Genomic DNA, 20982 nt, shown 5'->3' with positions numbered 1-20982 from the left:
GTATCTAATTCAGCGGGGACCTGCCCCAGCTGGACCTGCAAAGGCTAAAAATCACCAGCCACGGTGCTAAGAGGCAAGCATAAAACGACCATAAAGTTAAGTGAAATAAATCAGACACACAAGCTGAAATATCACATGGTTTCCCCAGAGGAATGTAATCATATACTGCAAACGTGTTTATAAAAATTAAAATTTTTTTTAAAAACAACAACAAAAGAGAAACTAGGAAGTGCTGTGACAAAGCCGCAGGCGCATGCCCAGATCAGTCACCTACAAAGCCTGGGAAGGAGAAAGGGGCGGGGAGGGGCGGGGCTATTCGGGGAAAGCCCTTTGTCCCCTTTCCACTCGCACAACCCATTCGTCACAGTCTACCTGGGCGGGGGCGGGGCTTTTGCCGGAAGTGACTCAATGCTGGGCGGAGTCACAAAATGGGCGGGCCGACATCAGCTGGGCAATCTCTTCGGGTTTTGTAAACGCCTGGGGAGGCGCGCAAAGTCCGGACCCTTCAGGCGGCTTTTGTGGGGGTTTCCGGGAGCGGGACCGCGGCGGCGGCCCCGCAGACGGGATGTTCCGAGGGTTAAGCAGTTGGTTTGGCTTGCAGCCCCCGGGGACAGAGACGGATGGCGAGCCGTCGGCCGGGGCCACTCCGTCCGAGCAGCGTTCCGACACGGAGGCGGAGCCCCCAGAGGAGCAGCACCCAGAGGACCCGGAGCTCCTCCACCAGGCCAGAGGCCTCGGCAGTGAGTGTGACCGGCCGCCGGGTGGGAGACGGTGGTGGGCGGTGCCCCTGGGGTGCCGGCCCGCTGGCCGCCGGGGTGGGGGACGGGAGGAAGGCGGGTCATCTAGCAGTCAGATCCTGTCCCTTGGAAGTTCCTTGGGGCCTGCCACTTTGATTTTTATGTTTTTAAAGGTTGTTTTGTTTTTTTGAAAGGGTCTCGCTATGTAGCCCAGACTGGCCTCGAACTCTCAACAATCCTGCCTCAGCCTCCCTGGGATTACAGGCGTGCGCCACCAAGCCCAGCTGGCGTGCTACTCTTTGTAAAGTTGCTATCTATACATGGGAAGCAGGGCTGCAGTAAAGCGGTCTCATCCGGCGTCTTCGTGTTTAACCAGAAAACTGTTTTCTTCAGCCGCCGGTTTTCACCTGCACCTTCACCTGCAATCCTTGATGAGCTTGAGTTGGTGGGAAAAAGTGCCCTTTTCCTCTTAGGGCAGTGTTATCACAAGTAAACTGACAGTGACTGAACCCTCCGTCTTGCCTTTTTAGGTGCATTGGGTCTTTTTTTCCTTAAGGTGGGAAAAGAGCAGCGGAGGCCTGCGGTGTGCAGGTCGGAGTAGTAGAGGTCCTTGGAACTCGCCTGTTAAACACCCGCAGTGAGAGCTGGGCGTGGTGACTCCGCCTGTCATCCCAGCCCTGAGGGAGGCTACAGCGGGGAAGGTCGAAAGTTTGAGTCCCACTTGGGCAACTTAGAGAGTCCCTGCCTTGATCAAAGTAAAAAATAAAAAGGGCTGGGGATGTAGCTCAGTGGTAGAGTGCCTCTGGGTTCCAGCCCCAGCCCTGAAAAAGGGGGTGGGGGGAGCCCAGAGTTACTGGGCCGAAGTTATAGTGATAAGAAGTGGTAGAAGTGAGATCTGAGCCTAAATCTATCAAATTTCAAAGCACTTTTTGAGTTTACAGTCTGGTGGGGGCATGAAGAATGTAAACATGCCGTAGTAATTCTGATTCCAGGGAAACCTTGGCAGGTTTAAATAGTCCAAGTGTCTGAGGAGGTAGGCCCTAAAGCGGACTGGCGTTAAAAAGGAGAGAACTTCGGAACTGAATGTTACTTGTAACAAGGTTTTTTAAAGGATCTGTAAAATGGGGGAGGGGGGCAGAGAAGAAAAGCACACATTTCAATAAGAATGGCCCTAACTTTCAAAATGCTTACTGTGGCTGCAGGAGTAGGGACGATAAACAATCTCAAATCACGGTATTATAGGCAGCAAAGTTAGTTAGAAATATGATAGGCAGTCAAACAGGGCTAGGCCCTTGAAGAAGTCAGTGCAGAAGATGAGAACACATCACAGTTGTGGGTGAAGGCTCACTCATTCAAGTCCAGGCCTCAAGACACAGATGAAATAACTACATCTACTTCCCCAGGGATAAACAGTAATGATTGGTATTCTAAATAGGCGTCAGTCACCTGGTGGGGAACCAAGACCTTAACCCATCCCTTCTAGGAAGGTCCTTGTTCTTTCCGTGCGCTCTTGCTACACTTGCCACGTGACCTGCTTCCCCACTGGCTCAATATTGTCTAAGTGACTAGTAATCTTACTGGTTGACTGTAGTTTTTTCCCACCTTATGCCCACCTCGTGATATTGCTCTATAAAACATTATTTGATTTTGTTTGTTTGTTTTTGGTTTTGTTTTTTTGGTACCGGGGATCGTATTCAGGTCCTTGTGCTTTCGAGGGAGGCAGTGAAACCACTGAGCTAAATCCCTGGCCCTATAAAACATTATTTGAGAAGTGGCTTCGTGGGCAGCCCACTTTCTGGGTCCCCTTGTGTCTCTCTTAGAAGCTATCTTTCCTTAATAAATATTTCCTACTCTTAACCTCCATTGTTCCTAGAATTCATTCTTCAATTTTAGAGAACACAAACTTGGCATATCATACATCCAACAGGTTGAGAGTTATATTTTCCTTATGTCATTTGGAGGTACTTGTATCATCCCTGTATCAATGACAGTATATTATCTCAGATCAAGGCTCCCAGATCCTACCCAAGAAAAATAAAACTAAGTCCTGGAGGCTGTATTAAATAAAATGGGACAAAGTTAGGAATGTTTACTTGATTTCATAGAAAATAGCCATTTCCAACTATTCTAAAGGAGGTATCGAAGTTGGCTTCTTAAAATTCAGAAATGAGGGCTGGGGATTTAGCTCAGTGGTTTCGCCACGTGCTGTGCAAGCGCAAGGACCCGAGTTCAATCACTGGTACAAAAAAAAAATTTAGAACTGAGCTGGACATGGTGGTGCACGCCTGTAATCCTAGCACTCAAGAGGCTGAGGCAGGAGGATCTCCATCCACAAGTTTGAGGCCACCCTGGGCTACATAGTACAAAGCCAGCCTGAACTACACAGTGAGACCCTGTCTCAAAAAATCAAGGAAAGGGCCGGGGATTTAGCTTAGTGGTGCCACTGCCTACCTCGAAAGCGCAAGGTCCCGAGTTCGATCCCCAGTACAAAAAAAAAAAAAACCAAGGTGAAAAAAATAGAAAGGTGAAACTTCATGTTTGTATTTAGCAATAAAGAGAAATTCAGAGGAATTGTTTTCTAATACATATATTTTGTGTGGTTGGGAGTGTGACCCAGTATGGCCTAGAGCACTTGCCTAGCATACATGAAGCCCTGGGTTCTATCCCTTGCACCACACAAAAGAAAGAAAATGTGTTTTGATGTGAATGTCTACCTTGGTGCTAATACTACTCTCTTTCTTCACCAAGCTTTTGATATTTGAGGGGGCTGAAGTTAGATCCTGGGCTACATAGTGAATTCAAGTTCAGCCTGAACTACATAGTGAGACCCTGTTTCAAAAAAACAAAACAAAAATATAAACACAAGCTGGGCATGGTAGTACAAATGAGAGTTGTCTTGGTGATTCTAAGTAATTTCTCTTAAATACTGTTTAATGCAGTTTTGCAAAGAGTGGAAGGAAAACTTGTAACCGCCAGGCATGGTGGCACATGCTCATAGTACCAGCACTCTGGGAGACACAAAGGAATTTGTCTGTTCCTTCACTGTAGGCTCCAGGTGGAGAGAAGGCATGAGCGTACCAAGTAGCCTCCTGTGGTATTGTCATAATGGCCAGCTGGTATGATTGACAGATAAATGCCAACAACCCTGTGGGAGAAAGTAGGCTGTTTTGCAGAACTAGGGGTTGAACCCAGGGTCTTCACACTGAGCTATATACCGGGGATCGAACTCAGGACCTTGCACTTGCAAATATCTCCAGCCTTTTTTATTTTGAGCTAGGTTGTCCAGGCTGGGCTTGACTTTGCAGTCCTCTTGTCTCAGCCTTCCAGGGCTCTGGGATTGTAGCTATGCATCACCACCCCCGGCAGGTACTGTGTGCTGGTAAAGGCCGTGGGCAGTTGGAGAGCGAGCGGGTCATCTCGATGCCAGTGCAGGCTGCCCCATTCCGACTTCCGGAAGTGATGCTACACACAGAGTGGGATGTAGCTGGTGTGCAGGCCCCTCTGCTACTCTTGGCAGAGTGCTGTGCCAGTCCACAGGTGCTGGACCTCCCTAGACTTCCCGAGGTGAGGCTGTTTCCTGGGGGACAGTGGAGCTGCCAAGGAGAACCCAGCAGCCGACTCCAGAGCTGCCTCCAGTCTCTGTCCAGAGCCCGGGTGTGGGAGTGTGGGCTTCCGGTGGCCTTTATCTACCGCTGAGCCTTTCCGTTATGGTGCAGTAGAGCTGGGGCACAGGCATCTCTCAAGGCCTCAAGAAACCTAAGTTATGGGCCGGGGATTTAGCTCAGTAGTTCCAGTGCCTGCCTCGAAAGCGCAAGGTCCCGAGTTCGATCCCCGGTACCAAAAAAAAAAAACCTAAGTTAAAAAAAATTTTTTTTAATTAAAAAAATAACTAATTGCAGTTTGGTACGAAGGTGAAGGTTGGGGTCTCCATTTTTAATCCCATTCCACAGATCCGCTCGCTATTATTAGTTCAGAAGGAGTCGTCTTTCCTGGAGGGCTCACCAAGGCTTCCTGATTCAGAATTCCCCCAGATTTGCTTTGGGTGCTAGGCAACCGGGGAAGTGAGGGACATTGTTGTTTGAACAGGAGGAAGGCCGAGAAAATACAGGTGGGCTCGGCAGGGTCTAGAAAGGAAGGAAAGCATAAAAGAACTTGTTCTTATTTGTAAAGTAGGAGGGGAGATTACCTACTGAGATAAGTTAGAACTGGAGACCCTGAGGCAGAAAGGAGTTTGAAACAGCTGGGAGGGCTTGGCCAGAGAGAGAGTGACACTCAAATCCTTATTACAGGGAACCCGCCCTCTCCTTTTACATTTGTTTTTTCTCCTTACCAGAACGGAACTCAGGACCTTGTGCTTGCCAGGCAGGTGCAGCACCGCTGAGCTACCTCTCCAGCCCTCCTTTTAGATTCTTTAAAGGGAAAATACATTATAAATAAGCAACCCTCCGTATCTGGAAATGGTGTAGCATAATACCACTCCTGGCACAACTCTGGCTCTGGGGACAGGAAGTGATGTAGAAGCACATGCATACACTCCCACCTCACGCAAGGGACTGGCTAGTCTGAAGACTGAGATCCGGGGAGGTCCTGGAACAGCCCCCCAGATCTGAGGTGGGGGCGACTGTAGTATGGGTGCCCAAGTGAAACACAGACTCTTTCTCCTTTACAGACTATCTGTTTAACTTTGCAAGTGCCGCCACAAAAAAGATAACTGAATCAGTCGCTGAAACAGCACAGACAATAAAGAAATCTGTGGAAGAAGGAAAAATAGATGACATCATTGATAAGGTAAATTTAAATATCTTTTGGGGATGAAAACAAAGAATTAACAACTCTCCTCGATGAATGTAATCATTTCGTACTACAAACATGGACTTTAAAAAGTAAAATATTGGGCCGGGGATTTAGCTCAGGTCCCAAGTTCAATCCCCGGTACCAAAAAAAAAGAGTAAAATATTAATATCTTTTGGGAGTAAAAATTTATGAAATTTACTAGTAGCTAATATAATCATCTGTTCTTGTGAATGTCTTAAAACCCACGTAGGATATCATATTATTCTGATATTTTTTATTCTGATTTTTAAAATCGTGTGTGTGTGACTGGAGGTCAAACCCTAAAGTGCTCTGCCACTGAGCTACATGCGTAGCCTGTCTAAAATTTTTATTTTGAGACAAGGTCTCACCAAGTTGCCCAGGCTGACCTTGAACTTCTGATGAGTAGCTGGGATAACAGGCGTCCAGCACTACCCCCGGCTCATTTTTGTCCAGTGTTAAAGTGCAGGCCTAGGGAATTTCATTGATGTTGATAATTATTTGAACTAAAGAAGTCATCAAATAGGCCTCAGATATATTGTTATTTAGGTAGTTTGTTATGTGTACTCTTATTGGAAAGAGATTTAGCCTGTCTTTTATTGTTTTATGGACTAATAGAACAGTTTAGCTTTCCACCCATTTTATTTTTGTATTTGAAGAAAGAATGTGCCATAACAGAGGTTGTATACTTACAATTCAAAAATATTGAAGGATCCTTCTTATTTAGGAATTGGAAATCTATCAGTTTTAGCGTTTTTATTGAAAGAAAATGAATAATGTATCTTAAATAGACTTTAAAAACCTTAAATGCAATTCATATAGTAAATATTTCAAAGTAATTTCACTCTTTTCTGTATTTTTTTGAACAGACAATTATAGGAGACTTTCAGAAGGAGCAAAAAAAATTTGTTGAGGAACAACATACAAAGAAGTCGGGTACGGTACCGGTTTATTTTAATTAACCTGCCACATTTTGTTGAGAAACTATTGTGTGCTAGACCCACATGAAGGCCCTAGGAATATAGAGATGTGGACGGGCCTTGGGGTATAGCTTAGTGGCAGAGCACTTGCCCCGTACACACCAGGCCCCCCAAAAAGTGTACATGACATCTACCCTCCTTTGGGTAGCACAGAGACTAGTTGGGGAGATAAACCCATAAACCTTTAAGGGCTTAAAGAAAGGGAATAGGGGCCAGGGATTTAGCTCAGTGGTTCTGGCGCCTCCCTCGAAAGTGCAAGGTCCTGAGTTCGATCCCCGGTACCAAAAATAAAATAAAGGGAATGAGGCCGGCTATGGTGGTGCACACCTGGAATCCCAGAACTCAGGAGGATCACCCTGAGTTCAAGGCCAAAGTGAACTACATAGACCGTATCTTGGCAAACAAACAAAAAAAGTCACTGCCCATGTACCCACGAGGAAGGCCAGCTAGGAGAGAAAAGCAACGGCAGGCCAGAGGGGAGAATTTCTAGGAGAGCCCAGTGGCAGTGTGAGCCAGCCCACAAGGCCCGGTCTTAGTGACCATGAGAAGGGACACCGTGGAGGCTGGGACGGAGCTCAGTTGCCCTGCCTGCACATGCGCAAGGCCCTGGCTTCACTCCTGTTGTGGCCCCAGTGACCCTGTGAAGTAAGGAGCCTGGCCTTAGGACAGAGCTGAGGAGCATCCTCACCAGGAAGGTACTGGTCACACTGAGAGTGGCATCAGAAGAGCAGGTAGCAGCTGGTCTCCTCCTCGCCAGTACCTGGGCCCCGGCAGGGCCTCAGTAGCCGAGGGTTAGGGTGCTGAGAGAGGCAACCCACCCCATTCCCAGGATGGGCTGCCATGTGTGGTCTGGCGTGGCACTACGGCCTCCAGCACGCAGGCTTCGTGTGTGGCATCCTGCTGTCTCTGGCATTCAGCTCCTGCTCCTTGAAGATTAGATTCCAGCTCTGTTTTATTTTATTTATTTTATTTTTTTTAAGAGTAGCAAGAATTTATTAAGAGCAAGATAGCTTCTGTTAAGAGAGACAGAAGGGGGACCGGAGAATGGGCTGCCCTCCAACACTCGAACCCTATTTTATTAAGACAGGGTCTCACTATGTAGCCAGACTGGCCTCTGACTCACAGCAGTCCTCCTGCCTCAGCCTCCTGAGTGCTGGGATTACAGGCCTGTGCCACTACATCCAGCTTCACCTTTCTTATTTATTGCTTCTGATTTGTCACTCGCTTTCATGTGCCTTCACTCCTACAGACCCTTCTGTCATTCCTAATCAGTTATCTTGTTTTGTTTTTATTTTCTTGTTTTGGGGATGGAGTCTTGCTATATTGCTAGGCTGGCTGGCCTCCAATGCCTGGATTCTGCCTCAGGCTCTTTTTTGGGGGGGGTGGGCAGTACTGGGCATTGAACCCAAGGCTTTTGTACTGAGTTGCATCCCCAGCCCTTTATGATTTGAGACAAGGTCTTCCTAAGTTGCCCAAGCTGGGCTCAAACTTGTGATTCTCCTGCCTCAGCCTCCCAGGTTGCCGAGATCACAAGTGTGTACCACCATGCCCAGCACACTTCCCTTTTTGTTAATAGACTCCTCCACATTTGAACTTTGTCTGCTATGTCCTTGTGACTAGATTCAGATTATGCATTCTTGGCCAGAGTGCCACATAGGTGACGACGTACCCGTGTCGGGATGTCATGTGTGGAGGCCCGTAATATCCTCCCCTTTGTTGGTGCTGTCGCTGCTGATCACCCAGTTAAGGTCCAGTTTCTCTACTGTGTCATTTGAGTAGGGTTATTGGAGGTCCATATGTGGAACTTAGCGGTAAATTGCTGCCTTCAGTGGTCGTGTAGAAACTATCATTCTTGGGCCAGGGATTTAGTTTAGTGGTGCTGCTGCCTGCCTTGCAAGCACAAGGTCCCGAGTTCGATCCCTGGTACCCCCCCCCAAAAGAAACTATCATTCTCTGAAAGCAGAGAGCACAGTGCAACCATTGTAACAGCTTTTTCTGGTTTCTTCTTTGCCTTTGAAAACTCTAGAAGCAGCCATGCCCCCATGGGTTGACAGTCACGATGAGGAAACCATTCAACAGCAAATCCTGGCCCTGTCAGCTGTGAGTACCCACAGAGCCCTGGGTGAGCACGCTTGCCCCATCACGCGTGTGTCTGCCATTAGAACCTTACCTGTGTGCTTCTGTACCATTTTTGAAGCATTTGGACATGTTAGGAATGTACACATCAACTTCATTTTCTGGTGTTTGCTTTTCTGTGGTGCTGAGGATCAAACCCAGGGCCTTGTGCATGTTAGGCAAGTGCCCTTGCCCTGAGCTACATGCCCAACCCTTTTTACTACAGGATTTCCCATTAGCTTATCCTTAAGTTCTTTTTTCTTTTTCTTTTAATTTTTATTAGCACATCTTTGCAGTACCCAGTGATTACATTCACCATGAGGAGTTGGCACATGTACATAAATTGCTTTTTCATAATATGAAAGGATAGCCTGTTATGTGAAATAATTCTGTAATTCTGAAAAAGATTCTTTTATATTATTGAGATAATCTTTTGAGATATGCTGTTGTGTGAAGTCTTTAGGCAGAGTCCTGATTCTGTGAGTGAAATGATTACCTTCTGTATTTTCTCTTCACTTACATGTATTTGTAGCTGGGTTCGATAGCACACACCTGTAATTCCAGCACTGTGGGAGACTGAGGGAGGAGGATCACAAGTTTCAGTGGGCAGTTTAGTGGCATAGTGAGACCCTGTCTCAAGATCTCCAGACCTAACCAGGTGTAGTGGCACAAGCCTGTAATCCTGAGGCAGGAGGATTGCTGTAAGTTCAAGGCCAGCCTGACCGACATATATACCTTGTCTCACAAAACCAAAAACAGAAGAAAAGAAAAATAGGGCCAGGGATTTAACTCAGTGGTTCTGCCGCTTGCCTCAAAAGCACAAGGACCCGAGTTCGATCCCTGGTACCAAAAAAAAAAAGAAAAGAAAAATAAGAGCAGCCTTTGCTCTGCTTATTATGCTCAAGAAGGGTGGTTGGGGACTCCCCTATTCATCCCAGTCAGACAAGGTCAGGTCCTGTTTCACAAACTCCGTCACCCTCATGCAGAATAAATGTGGTCTCACTGGGGTCAGGACATGTGCAAAGCTGGCTGACAGGAGAAATGCTGAGCGTGAGCATTCTCTTACTCCTACAGCAGAGCCCACCTGGGCTGTTGTGGCCCAGCGCCAGATCTTCTTGTAGGAACATTTTATCCATAGCAATCGTGGAGGAGAAGATGTCTTTTTCTTTTTCTACCTTTCTAATAAGTCTCTGTCTCTGTCTGTCTGTCTGTCTGTCTGTCTCTCTCTCTCTCTCTCTCTCTCTCTGGGTTTTTGAGGCAGACTCTTCATATACATAATTTAGCCTGGCCTTGAACTCATTTTGTAGTGCAAGTTGGATGGCCTCAAACTTTTAGCAGTCCTCCTGCCTCAGCCTCCTGAGTGCCACATGCCTGGCACTTTTTTTTTAGAGTCTTGCTATGTTGCCCAAGCTGGTCTTAAACTTGTGGGCTCAAAGAATCCCTCCTGCCTCAGTCTCCAAGTGCTGGGCCTACAGGAGGGACTTTAGGGGGTTTTTTTCTTGTTTTTTTTTTTTAGGGACTTGAAGTTTTAATACACCGAGCCTTTTTGTTGGCGTGTTAGCCATGCAATGAATCAGGGATTCTGTGAGGCTTGGCTTCAGGTATCCTAAGCCTGCATTCAGCAGCAAGAAGAAGAATCCACTCAGTGTTATTCAGATGTGTTTAAATGGGATCGGTTCCTGGAAGGTGGAAAGAGAAGAGGGGTCCGGTTGTGTTCCTCTCCTCCACCCCTGCTGCAGCCCTCCCAGTATGCCTTCCGCCTCAGAAACTTGCAGCAAGAGGCTGGGATGCTGCCCATTGAGAAGGCACGGGCTCAGCATGCAGAAGCCCCAAGGTTGGAGCCCCAGCACTGAAAGAAGGGACGGACGGATAGATAGATGGATGAAACTTGCAGGAGGCACCGAGCCTGCAGGGGTGAAGTTGAAAGGATTGTGAGCCGGGCATGGTGGTGCATGCTGAAATCCCAGCACTTGGGAGACTGAGGCAGGAGGATTGCCGAAAGTTTGAGGCCAGCCTGGGCTACATAGCGAGACCCTCTCTCAAAAACCAAGAGAAAAAAAGATCATGTGAAAAAATTGGAAGCACTAACTTTGAAGTTAGTCACCCCACCGTGGTGGGCCCTCGGCAAGGCTTTCTTAGGAGAACTGTGCGTTGGTCCCCATCATGGGCCCAGGCCCTCAGTGCAGGGACTGAGCCTGAGGAGTGCAGTAGACTGGATGGCAGAGCCTGGGCCTGAGTCCACGAGGTAGGGCCAAGACCAGTCTGTGCACATTTAGAAACAAAGTAGAGCAAGGAGTGGTCGCACAAACCTGTATCCCAGAACTCTGGGAGGCTGAGGCAGGAGGATCATAAGTGTGGGGCCAGCCTGGGCAACTTTAGTTACTTAGCAAGACTGTCGCAAAAACAAAAAGTACAGGGCCGGGGATTTAGCTCAGTGACACCACGCCTGTCTCATAAGTGTAAGGTCCTGAGTTAGATCCCTGGTACCAAAAAAAAGTATAAAAAGGGGGGCGGGGATTTAGCTCAGTGGTTCTGTTGCCTGCCTTGCAAGTGTAAGGTCCCGAGTTCGATCCCTGGTACCAAAAAAAAAAAGTACAAAAAGGATTGGGGACGTAGCTTGGTGCACAGACTCCATATTCAACCCCCGGTACTGGAAAGAGAGTTTGGGCTCAGTGCTCCTGCAGTTTCATCAATTCAATTGAAGGCAGTTGGCTGTGTTACTGTACTTAAAGGCACCCGCTAGCACAGACGCATACTTGCATGGTTTCAGACTACTCTGAGCCAGTCATGGGGCCCTCAGTGAGTGTGAGGAAGCGCTCTCGGTGGGCGGCTCTCGGGCGGCTCTGCGCTTCTCAGCTGAAGGCTGCCACAGAATCCAGCACCTGTCCCAGCTGGCTGAGCCGTGACCTGTGAATTCCGTTTTGCGCTCTTCCCTTCCATGACCTGTGAATTGCATTTTGTTCTCTTCCCTTGTCTCTCCCTGCTCATCAAAGGACAAGAGGAATTTCCTTCGGGACCCCCCGGCTGGCGTGCAGTTTCACTTTGACTTTGATCAGATGTCCCCCGTTGCCTTGGTCATGCTGCGAGAGGACGAGCTGCTGAGCAAGATGCGCTTTGCTTTGGTTCCTAAACTGTAAGTGCATGCATGCGCTTGTGGCGGTGGCATCCGGTCCACAGGCCTTGGCTGTGTGTCCAGTGTCAGAGAAGGTCCATCGAGGTAGCCGGGGTGATGGGGCAGAGCACTGGGGCTTGGAGGAGCTGTGATCTTGTAAGCCAGTAGAACTGCAGATCTGCCCAGTGTCTCCCCAGGTAAAAGCATGTGGGGACCTTTACTTTTTTAGGAGAAAAGGCCTTTGCCTTTGGAGGCTAGGGCAGGAGGATCGCAAGTTGAGTTCAGCCTGGACAATTTAGTGAGATCCTATCTCCAAATAAAAAAGGGCTGAGGAGGGCCGGGGATTTAGCTCAGTGGTTCCGCCACCTGCCTCGCAAGCGCAAGGGCCCGAGTTCGATCCCTGGTACCAAAAAAAAATCAAAAAGGGCTGAGGATATAGCTCAGTGAGAAGGCCCCGATTTAATTCCCAGTGCTACAAAAGGAAAAAAAAAATGTACTATCTATTTCTTTGCTGCAATTGTGCACCCAGCCCTAGGAATTGACCTCTGACAGTTTGCGTGTGTGCGTGTGTGTCTGTGTGTCTGGAGCTCTACCATCAAAGCCCTTGGCAGTCATGCCCATTCTGTGGACAGACCCCAGGGAAGAGCCCGGTGGCTTCCTCCCTGCAGCTCCATCAACTCCGAGGCCATTGGTGTCACCAGGCCACACCGGGCTCCATACTGTGACTCTGTGTCAGGGCCATCGGGAGACCCGGGTTGCTGCAGCCTGTGGCCCATGTAGGAACATGGCAGCCACAGTTTCAGTTCCTGTTCTTGACCTCCTCTTTCTGCCAATGGCAACTGTAGATTTCTGAAAGCTTTGGAGCATTGGTATTTGGTGATTAGTGTTTCTGGTTTGTCACAGGCTGTGTACTTTAACATAGTTCCAGTTTCTGACTGCTAATTTTGTTAAGAAGGATTTAGAAATTGTGGTTAGCGTGCTGTCAGAAATGCTTACTGAAATATTATGGATGAAGCCAGGAGTGGTGGTGCACGCCTATAATCTCAGCACCCGCCTTTGATCATTTGAGCCGCTCTGTAAAGCAGCATTATCTGGGAACTGACTCTCCTGAGCACCGCACCAGCCCAGGCACCTCTGAGGCCCTCCCTCCTGTCCCGTCCCGCTGTGTCCCCAGGGGCACTCTGGGTGCCGAGGCCTTCGGATGGGCCAGGTGAGCAGAAGTCATCAGGTCAACTCGGAGAACCACATCACTCGTCCCCCAGCGGCTCCTCAGAGCCCACCGTGTGGTCTGCATTGTCATTCTTACTGGGAGGGAGGGTGACACACGAGAGTTCCCCGTGAGCCTCTGCGACCACTTCCTCTCACATGTGGAGAGCTGGGCTAGACAGGAAATTAGCTGAATGCTTGTTTCTGTGAGTGGAGGGTGCAGACAGTGCCTCAGTCACCTTGGCGACTTGGCGACACCCAAGGCTCCTGTTAGATGGCTCTGAGAGCTCAGAATGCAAGCAGCCACCTATCTCCTGGGAAGGACAAGGACACTTCACTCGAGGGGGAGAGGTGTGGAACAGGGGATTGAACCCAGACAGCACTGAGCTACGGCCCCAGCCCTTTTTATATTTTGACCAGTGTCTCAGTTGCCCAGGAGGGACTTGAACTTTCGATTTGCCTGCCTCAGCCTCCCTCATTGCTGGGATTGCAGGCGTGCGCTACCATGCCTGACCCACGTCAGTCATTTTATCAGTCATCTCCCAAAATGCTGGGGGTGTAGCAAGGTGCTTGCCTAGAGCTTGAGGCCCTGGGTTCCATCCCAGCACTGCAAAAACCAAAATGTCCCCAGCCATCTCGCCCTCCTGGCCAGCTCCATGCCGCTGCTGATTCGCATGCTGCCGAGCACTCTTTCCTGAAGTGCAACACCACCCCCACCACCCCCACCTCCCCGCAATGTTTCTTCTCCTGCTCTGGATGCATTTAACCCTCCCGGAAAGAACAAAGCACCAGTGGAGCCCTGACCCTGCTTTGTCCCCCAGCTTGGTCACCCTGCTTCACAATAGTGCTGTTACCTTTGGCCAAGGGCTGTGCCAGTGTCGCTAACGTGCCATGACATGCTGAGTTGTCACTGGCACTCTGTGACTTGTCTGCTGCTGCTGTGAAAAAAAAATAGCTGTTCTGTTTATCTTGTAGCACAGCTTTCACTTGTAAAGCAAATGAGAATCTCCTCTGAGCCTCCCTGGGATTTGAAAGTATGGTACTCTTAAACTGGGCGTGGTGGCACACACCCGTGATCCCAGCACCTGAGAGGCTGAAGCAGGAGGATTGTCACAAGTTCGAGACCAGCCTGGACTACATAGTAAGATGGTGTCTCAAAAAATCAAAAAAAAGGGCCGGGGATTTAGCTCAGTGGTTCTGGCACCTGCCTCGCAAGTGCAAAAAAAAAAAAAAAAAAAAAAAATCAAAAAAAGATATGAAAAGGAAGGACTTCTTCTAAAAACCACCTATTCCGGGGGCCTGAGTTGTAGCTCAGCGGGAGAGCACTTGCCTAGCCTAGCAAGGCCCGGGTCCAGTCCCCTGTGCAGCAGTGTGCCTTCTCACGCAGCGTGTCCTGTGTATCTTTCACAGCGTGAAGGAGGAGGTGTTCTGGAGGAACTACTTCTACCGTGTGTCCCTCATCAAGCAGTCGGCCCAGCTCACGGCCCTGGCTGCACAGCAGGCCTCAGTCTCAGTCAAGGAGGAGAAGAGCGGCCCTGTAGGTGCCGACTCGCCGCTGACAGGTACCTTTCGGGCCTCCGTGCCCACCGGGCCGCCAGGAAGGCGCCATCGAGCAGGGTTCCTGCTCTCCTGCTGCCCCAGCTCACACACGCCTTCCTCTCACTTTCCTTTCCTTCGAGGTCTCCTCGCTGCTTGTTTTCATTTTCTTCTTTTTCTTTTTCTCTTGAGTTCCAGGCCTCTTCCCCACATTGTTCTCTTTTGTTTTTATTGGGACATATTTATAGCGCACACTGTTTACATCCACTGTAGGGAGTAAGTCCATGTCCTTAACACATCTTAATTCTTTTTATTCCCCTCTCCCTGCATCTCTTGATCCCCTTCCCATTTGCAAAAGATCTATCTCTGTGTTTCCTATTGTCTGTCTTTTTTTTTTTTTTTCAGTACTGGGAATCAAACTCAGGATCTTGTGCTTGCCAGGCAGGTGTGGCTCCACTGAGCTACATCCCAGCCCTTGTGTATCTTTTATTTTGCTCTCTATTTATATAGTATATTGGGTTTCTCATATAAGAGAAACCATGTGGTATTTAAGCTTATGTGTCTGATTTCATTTAATATGATCTCAAGGTGCAGCCATTTTCCTACAAGTGACTCAAGTTTATCCTTTTTATGGCAGAGTAGTACTCCATTGTATGTAAACCCCACATTTCCTGCCCTTCGCCAGGTGATGCTTTCTACCTGCTGTCCTCCCCTCTGACTCAGCTGCCTCCTCTGTTTCTTGTCCTTTCATTCCACCTGGCTTCCTGGGCATGCATGGTCTGCAGGGTAAGGTAACCCTGTACCCGCCTCTGAGCTGGGCATGCTCCATTTAAACAGAGGTCACATTGGCCCTGGAAGTAGGGCAAGTGTTTTGGCATATCAGTTCTCTGGAATGCTAATTAAAATAAGGAATGTGTTTTGTGTCGCCTTCGTCTTGGTGAGGCCTGCTGTGTATAGGAGGATACTGACTACAAGCGGATGTTCATCCCACGCAAAGCGGAGTTGTGTAGCTCATGGAAGCCCAGGTGCTTCAGCAAAAGAATGTGTTCCAAAGCCCAGCTGCATAGAATGCAGGCCAGCAAAGGCTCTGAAGCCACACTGGTATCAGGGAAGCGTGGTGAAGTTGCTCTGCCTGATAAAATTTGTCATTTTGCATGTAAATGCAGCATACACCCCCACAAACTAGCATTCTTTAAATTTTACTGGAAAGTGCTATTTTACGAAATGCTGCATGTTAAACAAAATGGATTTAAGATGGTTTTCATAAAGACTGTCTAGTAAGGTAAATAAGACTGAAAGGGCGAGGATTTAGCTCAATGGTTCCACCGCCTGCCTTGCAAGCGGAAGGACCCAAGTTCGATCCCCGGTACCAAAAAAAACAAAAGACTGAAAATGAAGCCGGATGTGGTAGTGCATATACCTGTAATCCTAGCACTCTGGAAGTCTGAGGCAGGAGGGATCTTATGTTCAAAACCAGCCTAGACAACTTAGCAAGATCTTGTCTCGAAATGAAAATAAACAAATGATGGGCTGGAGGTATAGCTCAGTGTAAAGGCCCTGGGTTCAATCCTTAGTACCAGAAAGAAAAAAGGAAAGAAAGTGAGGCCGCTGAGAAAAGAGATGATTGGGGTTGAATATTGCATGTTTCTTTGTGCCCTCCAGCTTTCCTAACAGGGAAACTTCGTAAATTGTGTCATTCTCATCATCCCGAAGGAAAGAACAATGCATTTTGCTACCACGGAAGCCCAAAATTATTTCCTGCTAGAAATTTTATATAAGGGCATTGACTATGGTAACATCTCTAAAATATCCCCAAAACTGAGAGGTTCCGATGAGTGTGCGTGGCTAGTTCTTGTAATAACTTGAGAAAAGCTGAAAGTGGACCATCAAAGCTCATTTCTGAAAAGCATTTGGTCTCGTCATACTTGTAGAGATGTTAGCTGTGACTGTACTATGTATTCAGAACAGAAGCAAGCAATTATTGTCTCTCTTATTGTCACTTCTTAGAGGCAGTACGGCCCAAAACGCCACCTGTCGGAATCAAATCTCAGCTTAAAACTCAAGAGGTAATACAGTTTTCCGTTGTACCTAGTTGTTGGTCTGAAGTGAATAATTGGGTGTCTGAGTCACTTTCTCATTCTGGGACACAGTACCCGACACCCACAATTTAAAGGAGGAAAGGTTTATTTTGACTCATGTATTTTGGAAGTTTTAGTCCACAGTCTGCCTGCTCCAAGGCACAAACCTGGTGGAAGGGTGTGGCCAAAGAAACAGAGCAAAGGGAGGCACCTCCAAACATAAGGGTCCTTTGGGGACAGGCCGGATCCCATCCATGACAGTGGATGATAAACAGTCTCTGCCACCATTGAAAACCACTTAAGAGTACGGGCCTTGTAGACCTGCAGCTGAGACCCGAGGCCATTTCCAGCATGAGTAATCCCAGATGTGCTCCTGGGGACGGGAGAGCGTGGTGGGAATGGTCCAGGCTGAGGGAGGAGAGGCAGCAGGATGGTAATCGCCCAGTTACAAGGCAACAGTGCAGGTTAGCAGAATGAGAAGCAGTGCCCAGTGACTCACAGCTGGCAGGGCAAAGAACAAAATGAGGCTTATGAAATTGTGAGATAGCCATCAGCCAGAATCCTAGCCCAGAAATGGCACTTAGAGACCCATCTCAAGAGCTCTTGCTGCCTTTCAGGACGAGGAGGAAATTTCCACAAGCCCAGGTGTTTCTGAGTTTGTCAGTGATGCCTTCGATGCCTGTAACTTAAATCAGGAGGACTTAAGGAAGGAAATGGAGCAACTTGTGCTCGACAGAAAGGAAGAGAAGATAGCTGTGGCAGAAGGTAAAATAATAAAACCTTTGGGGCTTTTGTCTCCTAGTTCCAGAGTTGATTGCATAAAATGTTATTAAAAAGACTATTGACAAGGGCCGGGGATTTAGCTCAGTGGTTCCACCGCCTGCCGTGAAAGCGCAAGGACCCGAGTTCGATCCCTGGTACCAAAAAAAAAAAAAGCCTATTGACAAAAATACGTTGTAAATCCTGCATCAGAATTGATTCTCAGAGCTGGGCAGGGTGTCACATGCTTGCAGTCCCAGCATTCTGGGAGGCTCAGGCAAGAGAATCAAAAGTTTGGGCCCAGCATTGGCAATTGAACAACTTAGACTGTGTGTCAAAATGAAACATAAAAGGGCTGGGGATATAGCTCAATTCAAAGGCCCTGGATTCATTCTCTAGTACTGGGGTAGGGTAGGGGGGATTCTACATCATTTCTCATTAAGATTTGCTGTTCTGAGTGTAGAACTGCAAATAAAGCCCAATGAAATCTACAGGAACAAGGGACTGGGGGGTAACTGAGTGGTAGAATGCTTGCCCAGCATACCTGAGGTCCCGGATTTCAGCCCCAACACTGCAAGGCCCCCCCAAACTCCATTCCCCCTAGAGCTGGGTGCACGGACAGGAGCAGACCTCTTGAGCTCCTCCCGGAAGTGGAAGCGGAAGTGATCCCTAGAGCAGGTCTGAGGACTCCACTGCTAGCTTCCTGCCATCCAGGCCCTTGGGGGAGCCGCACACAGAGGCTTCTTCCCCCACCACGGGAGCGGGAGCCGGGTGCCTTCGGAAGGCAGCAGAGAGAACTGCAGAGCCTGTTTGCTTTGGCTGACAGGCCGCACTGATGGTGAATCCCCATCAGATGAGGCAGTCCCTGCGACCTCCTTGGCTGCATCACGCATCCAGGGAGTCAGCTGTGCTCGCAGCGGCACGGAGTGCCAGCGTCAGCCACCAGAGCGGCCTGCAGGGGTGCGCCTGAGCCCTGGGTGCCCGCTGTCACCAGGGCCTGGGGTCAGAGCTGAGCAGGACAGTGGGGATGGAGCTCCTGAGCTGGATGCCCTGGTGAAGCGACCTTCACCTTGCTGCTGTGTTTACTGGTGACATGCTGGTCACAGCCCCTGGGGACTCAGGGAGCACTGGGCCAGGACTCTTAAGGCATTGGCTGGCTGCTCTAGTGAGAGGTTTATCTGAATTCCTGCCTAATTTAGAATTCAGAGCAATTCCTGTTCTCGTGTTTTGAATACTGGGGATTGAACCTAGGGCCTTCTCACTGAGCTGCACCCCCTCCCCCCTTTGAGACAGTGTCTCGCTGAGTTGCTAAGTTGCCCAGGCTGGGCCTGAACTTGGAATCCTCCTGCCTCAGTCTCCCACAGTGCTGGTTTTACAAGTGTGCACCACTGCACCGGCTTCATATCCTTTTATATATTGTGTATCTTGGCCCCGAACCACATTGAACTCCTCAAGGGCAGTTATACCTCATCTCTCTTCTTCGATGCCTTACGTGGAGCTTAGTGCTCAGCAAGCACCTACCAGTACTGAGCATCTGGGAGACGATGCTTTCTGACACAGTGCCTATTCTCATTCACTCCTGCCGCATTTTGGTTTTGCTTTTTCAGTAGCTACTAAGCTTAAGGTTTGTATAAACACACAGCACATACGTATGCACCATGCTAGGGATAGGGCCCAGGGCCTGATCTAGACTGAACACTAAGCTATATCCCCAGTCTACATTCACTTAAAAAATGAATTTTAGCTGTTTTTGTTTGTTTGAGATAGGGTCTTTCTATGCAGTTCAGGCTGGCCTTGAATTCACTATGTAGCCCAGTTCTAGGATTATGGGTATGCACTACCACACCTGGCCAGACTGGCCATTTAAAAAGTAAAGCTAAAATCTGGCATGCTGGCAACATACCTGTAATCTCAGCACTTAGGAGGCTGAGCCAAGAGGATCGCCACAAGTTCAAGGCCTGAACTACACAGTGAGACCTTGTCTCAAAAAACAAAAGGAGGCTGACAGAATTGTTAGCAGTACATTATGAGTTCAGAGCACATCTTTCTTGTCCTTCTCCTTTGTTTCTTGTAGAGGATTCTGCCGATTGGGAAAAAGAACTGCAACAGGAGCTTCAGGAGTATGAGGTGGTCACGGAGTCCGAGAAGCGAGATGAGAACTGGGATAAGGAAATAGAAAAAATGCTTCAGGAAGAAAACTAGCTGTCTCCTGCAATAAATAAATAACCCTTGCCATTCTGCACACTGACATGAAATTCTTGATGTTGACACTCCCTGAATCAGAAGGCACAAAAATTTTTTTTCAAGCTGAAACTTGTCTCTTCTACTTTAAAAGTATGTAGAACAGTTATTCTAATAATCATTAAAGGGGTGTTTTATGTAGCATTTCCTTAATATAAATCACATTGGAGTTGTTCTTTTAGGCAGCATATATAGATATTTTTGCCACGGAAACACAGGTAAAATTTTTAGAGTTGTCTTCCATAAGATCAGAAGTATCATTTCTTACAGTTGTATAAGCATTTGTGTTCCTCACTGCATTGTTGTTGATACTGAATAATTCTATTGTTCTTACTGAATAGATTACTATCAAAATGACCAAATTATACCAAAGAATTTAAGAGGAAGCACTTTCAGAACTGTTTTCTTGCTAGTTTCTTTTTTTTCCTAAACTTCCATCTGAAAGCCAAAAGGTAAGATAATGAAGTTGATTGGAGACACCTGTAATCCCAGCGCTCAGGAGGCTGAGAGGCAGGAGGATCGCCAGGAGTTTGAGGCCAGCCTGAACTACATAGCGAAACCCTCTCAAAAAACCAAAAAAATAAAAATGTAAATAAATGAAGTTGATCAGAATGCTACAATGAACACAGCTTGACCATGGGCGATTCTTTGCAGAGCCAGGTGCCGCCCAAGCTAGAGCACTTGCCTGGTGTGCATGAGGCCCTGGGTGGGAGTCACAGAAAAAAAGGAAAGATTATTATGCAAATATTTGTAAAGGGCCGGGGGGTGTAGCTCAGTGGTACTGCGCCTGCCTGGCAAGCACAAGGTCCTGAGTTCAGTTCCTGGTACCGGAAAAAAAAATTGTACAAACTGTTTTTCCCCAGGGTCTTGTGTCTTCCATTGCTTCACTCGTTCTTTCTTTTTAAACTTGACTACAAATGTGACGTGATGGTTTTTGTAGCAAGCGGGGCCTTCTGTCCATTTGTATTAATGACTTTCAGAATCCTGTGTACCCTAAACTGTTCCTGTTTTCATGGTCACTATATATCAATGTTACGGCTTTGTCTTAATTAAACTGCCAGTCTTTCTAGCTCTGTGTCCCCTGAGTGCAACCTGGGACCTTACTGGATAGTCCTTGTCCTTTGCTACTCCAGCAGGCATGAGTTCATGTGATTCCAGTTGTTCAAGAGCATGGGGGTTTCATCTTAGAAACTTCATAAGCATTTGCCTCCCAAACTGTTCGTGATTTTTAGTAGCTTTTATTTCATAAAGGGGAATGAAACCAAGACATTTCTCCATAAGAAAGATGTACATATTCCTAATTCAGGCCCATAAAAAAGCACATGTGTTGTCTGCCAGCAGGAGAACCAGACTGGCTGTGTGGCAGTCACTCAGGTGTCACAATGAGCTCACCTATACTGAGACAC

General features: G+C 47.9%; 1 protein-coding gene across 2 annotated transcripts; it reads left to right on the top strand.

Moving 5' to 3' along the window:
* The first annotated feature begins 423 nt into the window (after nucleotides 1–423).
* On the top strand, nucleotides 424–20645 carry Syap1 (synapse associated protein 1). Of its 2 annotated transcripts, XM_004866124.3 has the most exons (9): nucleotides 427–740; nucleotides 5407–5525; nucleotides 6419–6485; nucleotides 8556–8629; nucleotides 11638–11777; nucleotides 14373–14524; nucleotides 16506–16564; nucleotides 17194–17341; nucleotides 19410–20645. In XM_004866124.3, exons 1-9 carry the CDS (start codon nucleotides 566–568, stop codon nucleotides 19535–19537), a joined length of 1062 nt encoding a protein of 353 aa, XP_004866181.1. In that variant the 5' UTR covers nucleotides 427–565; the 3' UTR covers nucleotides 19538–20645. The 2 variants fall into 2 exon arrangements, with proteins under 2 accessions (XP_004866182.1, XP_004866181.1); XM_004866125.3 differs by lacking the exons at nucleotides 16506–16564; nucleotides 17194–17341 and having other exon boundaries at nucleotides 424–740; nucleotides 19410–19577.
* The last annotated feature ends 337 nt before the right edge of the window (nucleotides 20646–20982 follow it).

The sequence above is a fragment of the Heterocephalus glaber genome, unplaced genomic scaffold (assembly GCF_053883595.1).
Source record: "Heterocephalus glaber isolate CG9 unplaced genomic scaffold, H.glaber_assembly_v1.0 deba00001594, whole genome shotgun sequence".
Taxonomy (NCBI): Eukaryota; Metazoa; Chordata; class Mammalia; order Rodentia; family Bathyergidae; genus Heterocephalus; species Heterocephalus glaber.
Note: the sequence above shows the minus strand (reverse complement) of the source record. Positions and strands in the feature narration are given on the sequence as shown.

Excerpts from the sequence above, each read along its gene's own strand:
- Syap1 (XM_004866124.3), top strand. The coding sequence starts at position 566 with ATGTTCCGAGGGTTAAGCAGTTGGTTTGGCTTGCAGCCCCCGGGGACA. Across the intron at positions 6,486-8,555 it reads ACAACATACAAAGAAGTCGG|AAGCAGCCATGCCCCCATGG; the intron begins GTACGGTACCGG and ends TGAAAACTCTAG. Across the intron at positions 14,525-16,505 it reads TGCCGACTCGCCGCTGACAG|AGGCAGTACGGCCCAAAACG; the intron begins GTACCTTTCGGG and ends GTCACTTCTTAG.